The following is a 12,660-nucleotide window of genomic DNA, read 5'->3' on the forward strand; positions in this document are numbered from 1 at the left end:
CTCCGATATTCTTTCCGCTTGTGTAACAAGGGAGTAAAGCCCGATCGGACAATTCTGAAAGATCTGGGTCAGTTTGCACTACTGGCCAGACCCTTTTAGCAGTATTGACAATTTTCTTAGTTGATACTGTGTAATTGTTTACCCAAATCATAGTAGTATCCATCTTATTGAACTTGTTACTAATGTTGTCCTTCACTTTAGGTGCTGCAATTGCCTTCGTTCTAGCTAGTCGCAAATCTTTATTGCTATATCCCCTTTCCAAGAATTTTTTTGTCATTATGTCCATCTTACTCACTTCATCCGCGGGATCAATGCAAATGCGGTGAACACGCAGATACTGTGAGTAAGGGAGACCTCTTTTAAGCGAGCTGGGGTGATGACTGGAAGCATGAAGCATATTGTTACAGTCAGTGGGTTTTTGGTAAATGGATGTAATGAAATCCGCACCACTAATTTTCACTTCTACATCAAGAAAATGTATACTCTCCTTCTGGATATTCCAAGTAAACTTGATGTGCTGATCCCTGGTGTTAACCTGTAACATCATGACTTTAAATATCTCCTCAGTGCCCCTCCACAGGAGGAACACGTCATCTATGTATCTCGTATGCAGGGGTATAAGGTGAGCAAATTCCTGCCTACCAAAAAACAATTGATTCTCAACTGAGAACATAAAAGCATTCGCATAGGTTGGTGAGACACAAGCTCCCATCGCACAACCACGGGTCTGCAAAAAAATTCATTATTAAAGATGAAATAATTCCTTTCTAAAACCAATCTCAATAGTTGCAAAAAAAATTCCACATCAGGACCATTATAAAGAGTATTATCAGTGATCAAATGTTGTACAGCCTCCAGCCCTCTATCATGGGGGATGTTCGTATACAGGCTTACGACATCAGCAGTGCACAACCAGCAATCTTCTGGAATGGCACCAAAATAACTCAATTTATGCAGAAACATGGTCGTATCCTTAAGGTATGTACTTCTATCTTGCACCACCGGCTGAAGGTAGTAATCAAGATATTTGGAAACTTGATAGTATAAGGAGTCCCTGGCAGACACTATGGGTCTGCCAGGCGGCTTCTCACTATTCTTGTGCAACTTGGGAAGCAAATTGAAGATTGGTACCCGGGGGTGTTCACAACACAGAGCTTTTTTCACAGACTCTGTTATGTGACCAGCCTCCACAGCAGACAACAAAACATCCTCAAGCTCCCTTTGATAGACAGCCGTAGGATCATTCTCCAATTTAACATACACATATTCATCACATAACTGCCTGTAAGCCTCATCTTTATAATCACTTATATCTTGCACCACAATACCCCCACCTTTGTCGGCAGGGCGTATCGTTATGTCTTTGCAAATAGAAAGATAACGCAAAGCCTTCCATTCTGCTGATGATAAATTCCTATTACAACTGACATTTTCTCTATCACATGAGTCAATACAATTAGTAATCGTTCTAGTGAAAGCTTTAATAGCTATATTAGAAGAATAAGGGTCGAAATTAGATTTCAATCTGACAGGACATACTGGTTTTTCAAATCTCACCAAAGACTTATCAGAGTCATTCTTACTAAAAAACTCTTTCAGTCTCAGTTGCCTGTTCAGGAGACTCAAATCGATTTTGCTATTGAGACTATTATGGGGATTCGTTGGGACAAAGTTGAGACCTCTGCTCAGTACCGCAATCTCACAGTCAGAAAGTGGGCGTGATGACAAATTATAAATCATTTTTGTTTTGTTTTTGCAGCTCGCTTTGATCTCCCTTTCACATTGGCCGCCTCTTCGGGTTCTTTGTCTCCTCCTCCGTCCACCTTGGCTCTCGTTTTCACCCCTAAAGGGGATCGGCCCTCGGTTTAGCACGACTAGTGCTCGGTAGTTCGGATTCACTGTATGAAGTTCCACTGGAGGTATCAGTCTCTTGGGATGATCGTCCTGCTTGTTTGTTGAATTTATTAAACCTCTTACGGTATGGTCTCCGCCCACCAGTTTGTGGGTTAGCCCAGTAATAAACCCGGTTTTCATCATAATCTCTGTTTACAGTAGCTAATTTCTTAGTTTTAAATTTAATTAATTCGGATTTATATTTTTCCACCTCTGTGTTTAATTTAGAGACCCAATCTACAGATGTATCTGAGATCAAAATGTCCAAGCTGTTCTGCTCCAAGATTTTAATTCTCTCTCTAGTCACAGTCAGCTCCCTCGTGGCCTCCTCTATAACGAGCAACATCAAATCAAACGAGGCTTTGTTAAGTACAGCTGCCCATTTCCGACAGAAGTCGGGGTTATAACGCCCAATCGTGGGCATGTTGTTTATGCGGAAACCCCTTGGAATTTTTTTGTCCCGAAAATAATCAGATAAACATACTCCATGTAGATAAAAGTCAGTTTCCCTGTTCCTGAGTCTCAGAAAATCAGTGTAAATTTGTTCATTAGTTGCGGCCCCAGTAGTCTGTGCCAGTCTGTCCGTTACCAGAATACGATTTGCATCAATATCGGATAAGGACAGAGTTTCCCCCGTCGGTAGTGTGGTGGCTCTGTATCCTATATTATCCTCTGAGATCGTATCCATGGTGCACAGCCAAGTGAAAATTTAAAAACAGTCAAAAGAAAGTACTGACCCACGTGGTTCTAGTGGGCGCGGGTGCCCTAGTAATGGTATGGATATGGCAGTCCAACCTGTAACAAGGTAGCAGATACACTCGGCACTCCGCTGTCACAATCAAAGCATCTTGCCCGGTGCCCTCCTTCTGTGTGAAGTACAAGTACGGATTGCAGGCGGAACTCACGGTCTTATATCAAATAAATGACCCGGACACTCCTGGGTTCAATACAACGTTTCGGTTTTTATAAACCTTCGTCAGGTATGAAAGAAATACAAAGAGTAAGCTTACCTTTATACACAAACTGAAACACCAAGTGAGAAACTCGTGCAGTACCACTTCCCATGCTTCCGCTGACGTCATCACTTACAGACGGCGCCAATGCGGTGACTGGGACAAAATTAAAGTGAAGCCGTCACCATGGATACATCTACATAATGTCAGTATTATACATATCACACAGTTGATCTTAACATAATCACTAGGATCATAAAAGCATGACGTTCACAGGAAACAGTTAAAGGAAATCATTTCATTTAATCCATGCGGGGAAACGGTATTCAATAAGTGAATCCACTTGATCTCAAGTTGCAAGAGGATTCTCCCTCTGTCCCCCCCCCCCTAATATCTTCCTTTACATGGTCCACCATCATGTAACGAAGTGAAGAAAGGCTATGTTTGCAAGCTTTGAAATGTTTAGCAACGGGCTGATCTACATTCTTCCCCTCTAGTATCTGCTTGATGGCACTACGATGCTGTGCCATCCGTTCTTTAAACTGGCATACCGTCTTGCCTATATAGTATAAACTACAGGGGCACCTGATGCAGTAAATAACATACTTGCTAGAACATGTGAATATGTGTCTTAATTTAATCTGGCGGGGGACAGAGGGAGAATCCTCTTGCAACTTGAGATCAAGTGGATTCACTTATTGAATACCGTTTCCCCGCATGGATTAAATGAAATGATTTCCTTTAACTGTTTCCTGTGAACGTCATGCTTTTATGATCCTAGTGATTATGTTAAGATCAACTGTGTGATATGTATAATACTGACATTATGTAGATGTATCCATGGTGACGGCTTCACTTTAATTTTGTCCCAGTCACCGCATTGGCGCCGTCTGTAAGTGATGACGTCAGCGGAAGCATGGGAAGTGGTACTGCACGAGTTTCTCACTTGGTGTTTCAGTTTGTGTATAAAGGTAAGCTTACTCTTTGTATTTCTTTCATACCTGACGAAGGTTTATAAAAACCGAAACGTTGTATTGAACCCAGGAGTGTCCGGGTCATTTATTTGATATAAGACCGTGAGTGCCGCCTGCAATCCGTACTTGTACTTCACACAGAAGGAGGGCACCGGGCAAGATGCTTTGATTGTGACAGCGGAGTGCCGAGTGTATCTGCTACCTTGTTACAGGTTGGACTGCCATATCCATACCATTACTAGGGCACCCGCGCCCACTAGAACCACGTGGGTCAGTACTTTCTTTTGACTGTTTTTAAATTTTCACTTGGCTGTGCACCATGGATACGATCTCAGAGGATAATATAGGATACAGAGCCACCACACTACCGACGGGGGAAACTCTGTCCTTATCCGATATTGATGCAAATCGTATTCTGGTAACGGACAGACTGGCACAGACTACTGGGGCCGCAACTAATGAACAAATTTACACTGATTTTCTGAGACTCAGGAACAGGGAAACTGACTTTTATCTACATGGAGTATGTTTATCTGATTATTTTCGGGACAAAAAAATTCCAAGGGGTTTCCGCATAAAAAACATGCCCACGATTGGGCGTTATAACCCCGACTTCTGTCAGAAATGGGCAGCTGTACTTAACAAAGCCTCGTTTGATTTGATGTTGCTCGTTATAGAGGAGGCCACGAGGGAGCTGACTGTGACTAGAGAGAGAATTAAAATCTTGGAGCAGAACAGCTTGGACATTTTGATCTCAGATACATCTGTAGATTGGGTCTCTAAGTTAAACACAGAGGTGGAAAAATATAAATCCGAATTAATTAAATTTAAAACTAAGAAATTAGCTACTGTAAACAGAGATTATGATGAAAACCGGGTTTATTACTGGGCTAACCCACAAACTGGTGGGCGGAGACCATACCGTAAGAGGTTTAATAAATTCAACAAACAAGCAGGACGATCATCCCAAGAGACTGATACCTCCAGTGGAACTTCATACAGTGAATCCGAACTACCGAGCACTAGTCGTGCTAAACCGAGGGGCCGATCCCTTTTAGGGGTGAAAACGAGAGCCAAGGTGGACGGAGGAGGAGACAAAGAACCCGAAGAGGCGGCCAATGTGAAAGGGAGATCAAAGCGAGCTGCAAAAACAAACAAAAAATGATTTATAATTTGTCATCACGCCCACTTTCTGACTGTGAGATTGCGGTACTGAGCAGAGGTCTCAACTTTGTCCCAACGAATCCCCATAATGGTCTCAATAGCAAAATCGATTTGAGTCGCCTGAACAGGCAACTGAGACTGAAAGAGTTTTTTAGTAAGAATGACTCTGATAAGTCTTTGGTGAGATTTGAAAAACCAGTATGTCCTGTCAGATTGAAATCTAATTTCGACCCTTATTCTTCTAATATAGCTATTAAAGCTTTCACTAGAACGATTACTAATTGTATTGACTCATGTGATAGAGAAAATGTCAGTTGTAATAGGAATTTATCATCAGCAGAATGGAAGGCTTTGCGTTATCTTTCTATTTGCAAAGACATAACGATACGCCCTGCCGACAAAGGTGGGGGTATTGTGATGCAAGATATAAGTAATTATAAAGATGAGGCTTACAGGCAGTTATGTGATGAATATGTGTATGTTAAATTGGAGAATGATCCTACGGCTGTCTATCAAAGGGAGCTTGAGGATGTTTTGTTGTCTGCTGTGGAGGCTGGTCACATAACAGAGTCTGTGAAAAAAGCTCTGTGTTGTGAACACCCCCGGGTACCAATCTTCAATTTGCTTCCCAAGTTGCACAAGAATAGTGAGAAGCCGCCTGGCAGACCCATAGTGTCTGCCAGGGACTCCTTATACTATCAAGTTTCCAAATATCTTGATTACTACCTTCAGCCGGTGGTGCAAGATAGAAGTACATACCTTAAGGATACGACCATGTTTCTGCATAAATTGAGTTATTTTGGTGCCATTCCAGAAGATTGCTGGTTGTGCACTGCTGATGTCGTAAGCCTGTATACGAACATCCCCCATGATAGAGGGCTGGAGGCTGTACAACATTTGATCACTGATAATACTCTTTATAATGGTCCTGATGTGGAATTTTTTTTGCAACTATTGAGATTGGTTTTAGAAAGGAATTATTTCATCTTTAATAATGAATTTTTTTGCAGACCCGTGGTTGTGCGATGGGAGCTTGTGTCGCACCAACCTATGCGAATGCTTTTATGTTCTCAGTTGAGAATCAATTGTTTTTTGGTAGGCAGGAATTTGCTCACCTTATACCCCTGTATACGAGATACATAGATGACGTGTTCCTCCTGTGGAGGGGCACTGAGGAGATATTTAAAGTCATGATGTTACAGGTTAACACCATGGATCAGCACATCAAGTTTACTTGGAATATCCACAAGGAGAGTATACATTTTCTTGATGTAGAAGTGAAAATTAGTGGTGCGGATTTCATTACATCCATTTACCAAAAACCCACTGACTGTAACAATATGCTTCATGCTTCCAGTCATCACCCCAGCTCGCTTAAAAGAGGTCTCCCTTACTCACAGTATCTGCGTGTTCACCGCATTTGCATTGATCCCGCGGATGAAGTGAGTAAGATGGACATAATGACAAAAAAAATCTTGGAAAGGGGATATAGCAATAAAGATTTGCAACTAGCTAGAACGAAGGCAATTGCAGCACCTAAAGTGAAGGACAACATTAGTAACAAGTTCAATAAGATGGATACTACTATGATTTGGGTAAACAATTACACAGTATCAACTAAGAAAATTGTCAATACTGCTAAAAGGGTCTGGCCAGTAGTGCAAACTGACCCAGATCTTTCAGAATTGTCCGATCGGGCTTTACTCCCTTGTTACACAAGCGGAAAGAATATCGGAGATCATGTGGTGCACACTGATATTGCCAATCTTTCAACCGTACACCCTGGGCACTTTATGACAAGAAAACCGGGCAATTACAGATGCTTAGGTTGCACCACTTGTACTTACTTAGATACTGGTGATTATATTAGACACCCACATAATGGAAAACAGATTAAATTAAGACACGTATTCACATGTACTAGCAAGTATGTTATTTACTGCATCAGGTGCCCCTGTAGTTTATACTATATAGGCAAGACGGTATGCCAGTTTAAAGAACGGATGGCACAGCATCGTAGTGCCATCAAGCAGATACTAGAGGGGAAGAATGTAGATCAGCCCGTTGCTAAACATTTCAAAGCTTGCAAACATAGCCTTTCTTCACTTCGTTACATGATGGTGGACCATGTAAAGGAAGATATTAGGGGGGGGGGGGGGGGCAGAGGGGGAATCCTCTTGCAACTTGAGATCAAGTGGATTCACTTATTGAATACCGTTTCCCCGCATGGATTAAATGAAATGATTTCCTTTAACTGTTTCCTGTGAACGTCATGCTTTTATGATCCTAGTGATTATGTTAAGATCAACTGTGTGATATGTATAATACTGACATTATGTAGATGTATCCATGGTGACGGCTTCACTTTAATTTTGTCCCAGTCACCGCATTGGCGCCGTCTGTAAGTGATGACGTCAGCGGAAGCATGGGAAGTGGTACTGCACGAGTTTCTCACTTGGTGTTTCAGTTTGTGTATAAAGGTAAGCTTACTCTTTGTATTTCTTTCATACCTGACGAAGGTTTATAAAAACCGAAACGTTGTATTGAACCCAGGAGTGTCCGGGTCATTTATTTGATATAAGACCGTGAGTGCCGCCTGCAATCCGTACGTGTGTGTGTGTGTGTGTGTGTGTGTGTGTGTGTGTGTAGATCTGTATGTTATATGGCAATTCTTTGTAAGAAATAGACGGAGTATTCTAGGGTCACTTCAGGAGTGAGTAATGATAACATTTCTGATATTATTTTAATAAGTAATATTCCATTTCTAGATGTCCTTCCATTTATTAAAACATAGCTTTTAATAATTGAATTAGTAAAAAGGGGGATGGTTGTCCTTCATTAACAGTATCTGTGAAATATTGAAAATAGAAAGTGTACGTGCAATATAAAGTTCAGAATTGGAAACGTGTATAAAATCAGATTACCATCAAGGTGTCCATGTATTGCTATTCATTTAGCCGAATACAGTTATGCTGCGGCCCCCCTACAGTACATGCATCACAGGGATGCCTCATTTTTGCAATTTATTTAGATAAATATCCCCTTACAGAAGAATGCAAGTTGACCGGAGAGCCAAACTTCTGTATCAGACTGTACAAAACATTGGCAAAAATAATATTCAAGTTGAGTATCCCATATCCAAATATTCCGAAATACAGAATATTCCAAAATATAGAATATCTTGAGTCAGAGTGAGATAGTGAAACCTTTGTTTTCTGATGGCTCAATGTACACAAACTTTGTTTAATACACAAAAGTATTAAAAATATTGTATTAAATGACCTTCATGCTTTGTGTATAATAAGCTGTGCATGGAAGATAAATTAATTGTGTGTATGTACACAAACTTTGTTTATTGCACAAAGTTTAAAAAATATTAACTAAAATGACCTTAAGGCTGTGTGTATAAGGTGTATATGAAACATAAATACATTCTGTGCTTAGACTTGGGTCTCATCGCTATGATCTCTCATTATGGTATGCAATTATTCCAAAATACGGAAAAATCCCATATCCAAAATACCTCTGGTCCCAAGCATTTTGGATATGGGATACTCAACCTGTGTGTGTGTGTGTGTATGTGTGTATGTGTAAATATATATATACACTATGGAATTATCTGCGCATCGGGATCTATTACGCGGACGAGCTGCTACACTTTCAGGTGACCAACCTGATTCAAGCTACAGAAATATTGGAAATAGTGTTGCGCTCAATCCTGTTGCCTTAATTAATTGATTAATGATCTTAATGATACCCCTTAATTTAAATGAATTAATTGATGTAGTGGATATCTCATTAAGCAATATGCAGAGCAAGCAAATAATGTGTGGTCCTCTGTTGGACAGAAACAATGATTAGAAACATATGACAAATTAAACAGTAAACAGGTACTAACTGTACCAGTTAGTACCTGTTTACTCTTTAATTTGTCATATGTTTCTAATCATTGTTTCTGTCCAACAGAGGACCACACATTATTTGCTTGCTCTGCATATTGCTTAATGAGATATCCACTACATCAATTAATTCATTTAAATTAAGGGGTATCATTAAGATCATTAATCAATTAATTAAGGCAACAGGATTGAGCGCAACACTATTTCCAATATATATATATATATATATATATATATCACTGCTCAAAAAAATAAAGGGAACACTAAAATAACACATCCTAGATCTGAATGAATGAATGAAATATTCTTATTAAATACTTTGTTCTTTACATAGTTGAATGTGCTGACAACAAAATCACACAAAAATTATCAATGGAAATCAAATTTATTAACCCATGGAGGTCTGGATTTGGAGTCACCCTCAAAATTAAAGTGGAAAAACACACTACAGGCTGATCCAACTTTGATGTAATGTCCTTAAAAAAAGTCAAAATGAGGCTCAGTAGTGTGTGTGGCCTCCACGTGCCTGTATGACCTCCCTACAATGCCTGGGCATGTTCCTGATGAGGTGGCGGATGGTCTCCTGAGGGATCTCCTCCCAGACCTGGACTAAAGCATCCGCCAAGTCCTGGACAGTCTGTGGTGTCTTAATGACTACCGGCCTATAGCATTAACATCTCTCATAATGAAATGCTTTGAGAGACTGGTATTGAATCATATTAAATCCTTCTTCACCACTGGGTTTGATCTGTTCCAGTTCGCTTATAGACGGAATCGGTGTACTGATGATGCGATTATTTTATTGTTGCATTCTATTTTGTCTCCTTTGGAAGAGAGGACTGTTTATGCCAGGATATTATTTGTTGATTTTAGTTCTGCTTTTAACACAGTGATTCCGGTATCTTTGATAAACAAACTATCTGCGCTAGGCATTGATAGTTTTACTTTGTAATTGGGTTTTAGAATTTTTGACTAATCGTCCTCAGACTTTTAAAATGGGTAGCATTCGGTCCGGGGAGGCGCAGATAAATACAGGTGTACCCCAGGGCTGTGTTCTCAGCCCTTTTCTATATTCGTTGTTCACTTATGATTGTGTGTCAGCAGATGCATCTGTCAAAATGATTACATTTGCGGATGATATTGCTGTAGTAGGGTTAATTAGGGATGATGACGAGTTAGCTTACAGGGCGGAAGTTGCGAAGTTAGTCGATTGGAGCAATGAAAATAATTTGTTTTTAAATAGCGGGAAGACTAAAGAACTGGTTGTGGACTTTAGGAGAAGACAGTCGCAGAAAACGCCAGTGTTTGTTTGTGATCAGGCTGTCGAAATGGTTATTTCGTTCCGCTTTTTGGGCATTCAGATTTCGTCATGTTTGACATGGTCAGAGCACCTGTTAGTTACAGTAAAAAAGGCACAACAATGACTTTTTTTCCTGCGACGTTTAAGGGCGGCTGGTGTTGGTGCTCAGACCATGTTAAACTTCTATAGGTGCTCGGTAGAGAGCATCCTTAGTTATGGTATTGTGGCATGGTATGGTGGTTGCACTTTAAAAGATCGGTGTGCATTAGAGAGAATCAGGAAAACTGCCAGTAAAATCATTGGCATGCCATTGCCTAGCTTTGACGAGTTGTATAGGTGTAGGGTTTTAAGCAAAGCTAGGTGTATTTTATCGGAAAGCGAGCATCCTTTTAGTGAGTTCTTTGTCAAACTTCCCTCCCGAAAGAGGTTTCATGCTTTGTTAACCCGAACCAGTCGTTTTAGGATCAGTTTTATTCCATCTGCAGTACGCATGTTAAATGTATGATTGTATGTTTTGTTAGTTTTGATGATGTCGCCTGCTACTTGATGCTATGTACTATTGTAATTTCGTCTGTCAAATTGTTTGGCTGATGACAATAAATTGAACTTGAACTTGGTGCATTGGTGGATGGAGCGAGACATGATGTCCCAGATGTGCTCAATTGGATTCCGGTCTGGGGAACGGGCGGGCCAGTCCATAGCATCAATGCCTTCGTCTTGCAGGAACTGCTGACACATTCCTGCACATGAGGTCTAGCATTGTCTTGCATTAGGAGGAACCCAGGGCCAACCGCACCAGCATATGGTCTCACAAGGGGTCTGAGGATCTCATCTCGGTACCTAATGGCAGTCAGGATACCTCTGACGAGCACATGGAGGGCTGTGCGGCCCCCAAAGAAATGCCACCCCACACCATTACTGACCCACTGCCAAACCGGTCATGCTGGAGGATGTTGCAGGCTGCAGAACGTTCTCCTTGGCGTCTCCAGACTCTGTCACGTCTGTCACATGTGCTCAGTGAGAACCTGCTTTCATCTGTGAAGAGCACAGGGCGCCAGTGGCGAATTTGCCAATCTTGATGTTCTCTGGCAAATGCCAAACGTCCTGCACGGTGTTGGGCTGTAAGCACAACCCCCACCTGTGGGCGTCGGGCCCTCATATCACCCTCATGGAGTCTGTTTCTGATCATTTGAGTAGACACATGCACATTTGTGGCTTGCTGGAGGTCATTTTGCAGGGTTCTGGCAGTGTTCCTTCTGTTCCTCCTTGCACAAAGGCAGAGGTAGCGGTCCTGCTGCTGGGTTGTTGCCCTCCTACGGCCTCCTCCACGTCTCCTGATGTACTGGCCTGTCTCCTGGTAGCGCCTCCATGCTCTGGACACTACGCTGACAGACACAGCAAACCTTCTTGCCACAGCTCGCATTGATGTGCCATCCTGGATGAGCTGCACTACCTGAGCCACTTGTGTGGGTTGTAGGGAGGTCATACAGGCACGTGGAGGCCACACACACTACTGAGCCTCATTTTGACTTGTTTTAAGGACATTACATCAAAGTTGGATCAGCCTGTAGTGTTTTTCCACTTTAATTTTGAGGGTGACTCCAAATCCAGACCTCCATGGGTTAATAAATTTGATTTCCATTGATCATTTTTGTGTGATTTTATTGTCAGCACATTCAACTATGTAAAGAACAAAGTATTTAATAAGAATATTTCATTCATTCACATCTAGGATGTGTTATTTTAGTGTTCCCTTTATTTTCTTGAGCAGTGTATATATATATATATACTGTATATATACTGTATATGTGTGTGTGACTAATAAGAATCTGTTCATTGCAGGGTGATGTTGGAGGGCCTCTAATTTGTGGAGGATTCCAAAAGGCCATCATTTCTTTTGGATCAATTCTGTGTGGAACTCCCAACGGAGCGGATGTCTATACCCGTCTCACTAAAGAATATGTAAAATGGATTAAAAAACAAATAAAATAACTAACAGATAATTCTGTCTTTTTTATTGCCTAGCTTTCTTTCCTTTTGTCTGTGTCTTTTGTACTTGTTACATAGGGCAATACTAAAATGTTCCTGAATTGATTTGTAAACTAATGTTGGTCATTTTTATAGCTCATGTAGGGGCCTATTCCATAGGTTCTCAAACGTGGTCCTCAAGGCACCCCAACGGTCCAGGTTTTAGGTATATCCATGGCTCAGCACAGATGGTTCATTCAAATTGACTGAGGTACTAATTAAGTCACCTGTGACCAAGTATGGATAAACTTACATCTGGACCATTTGGGTGGCTTGAGGGCCATGTTTGAGAACCTCTGGCCTATTCATTATGTCAATATCCAGCTCCCAATAAATATGTAAATACTTCTCTGCGAGCACAGGAGCAATTCAACATTGCTCCAGGGCGGAGAAAGCTGATCTGAAGATCAGCAGCCTGACGCATCCCCCTCTACCCCCTCCCAAGTCCT

The 12,660-nt window shown here is 41.2% G+C and overlaps 1 protein-coding gene across 1 annotated transcript in view; it reads left to right on the forward strand.

Moving 5' to 3' along the window:
* The window catches only part of LOC134974537 (granzyme A-like), a 43,566-nt gene extending 31,351 nt beyond the window's left edge, over positions 1 to 12,215 (forward strand). Inside the window, exon 5 of the mRNA XM_063946510.1 lies at positions 12,026 to 12,215. Coding sequence (XP_063802580.1) covers positions 12,026 to 12,175 — 150 coding nt within the window. The 3' untranslated portion in view covers positions 12,176 to 12,215. The remainder of the gene's footprint in view (positions 1 to 12,025) is intronic.
* The last annotated feature ends 445 nt before the right edge of the window (positions 12,216 to 12,660 follow it).

This window comes from Pseudophryne corroboree, chromosome 1, assembly GCF_028390025.1.
Source record: "Pseudophryne corroboree isolate aPseCor3 chromosome 1, aPseCor3.hap2, whole genome shotgun sequence".
NCBI lineage: Eukaryota > Metazoa > Chordata > Amphibia > Anura > Myobatrachidae > Pseudophryne > Pseudophryne corroboree.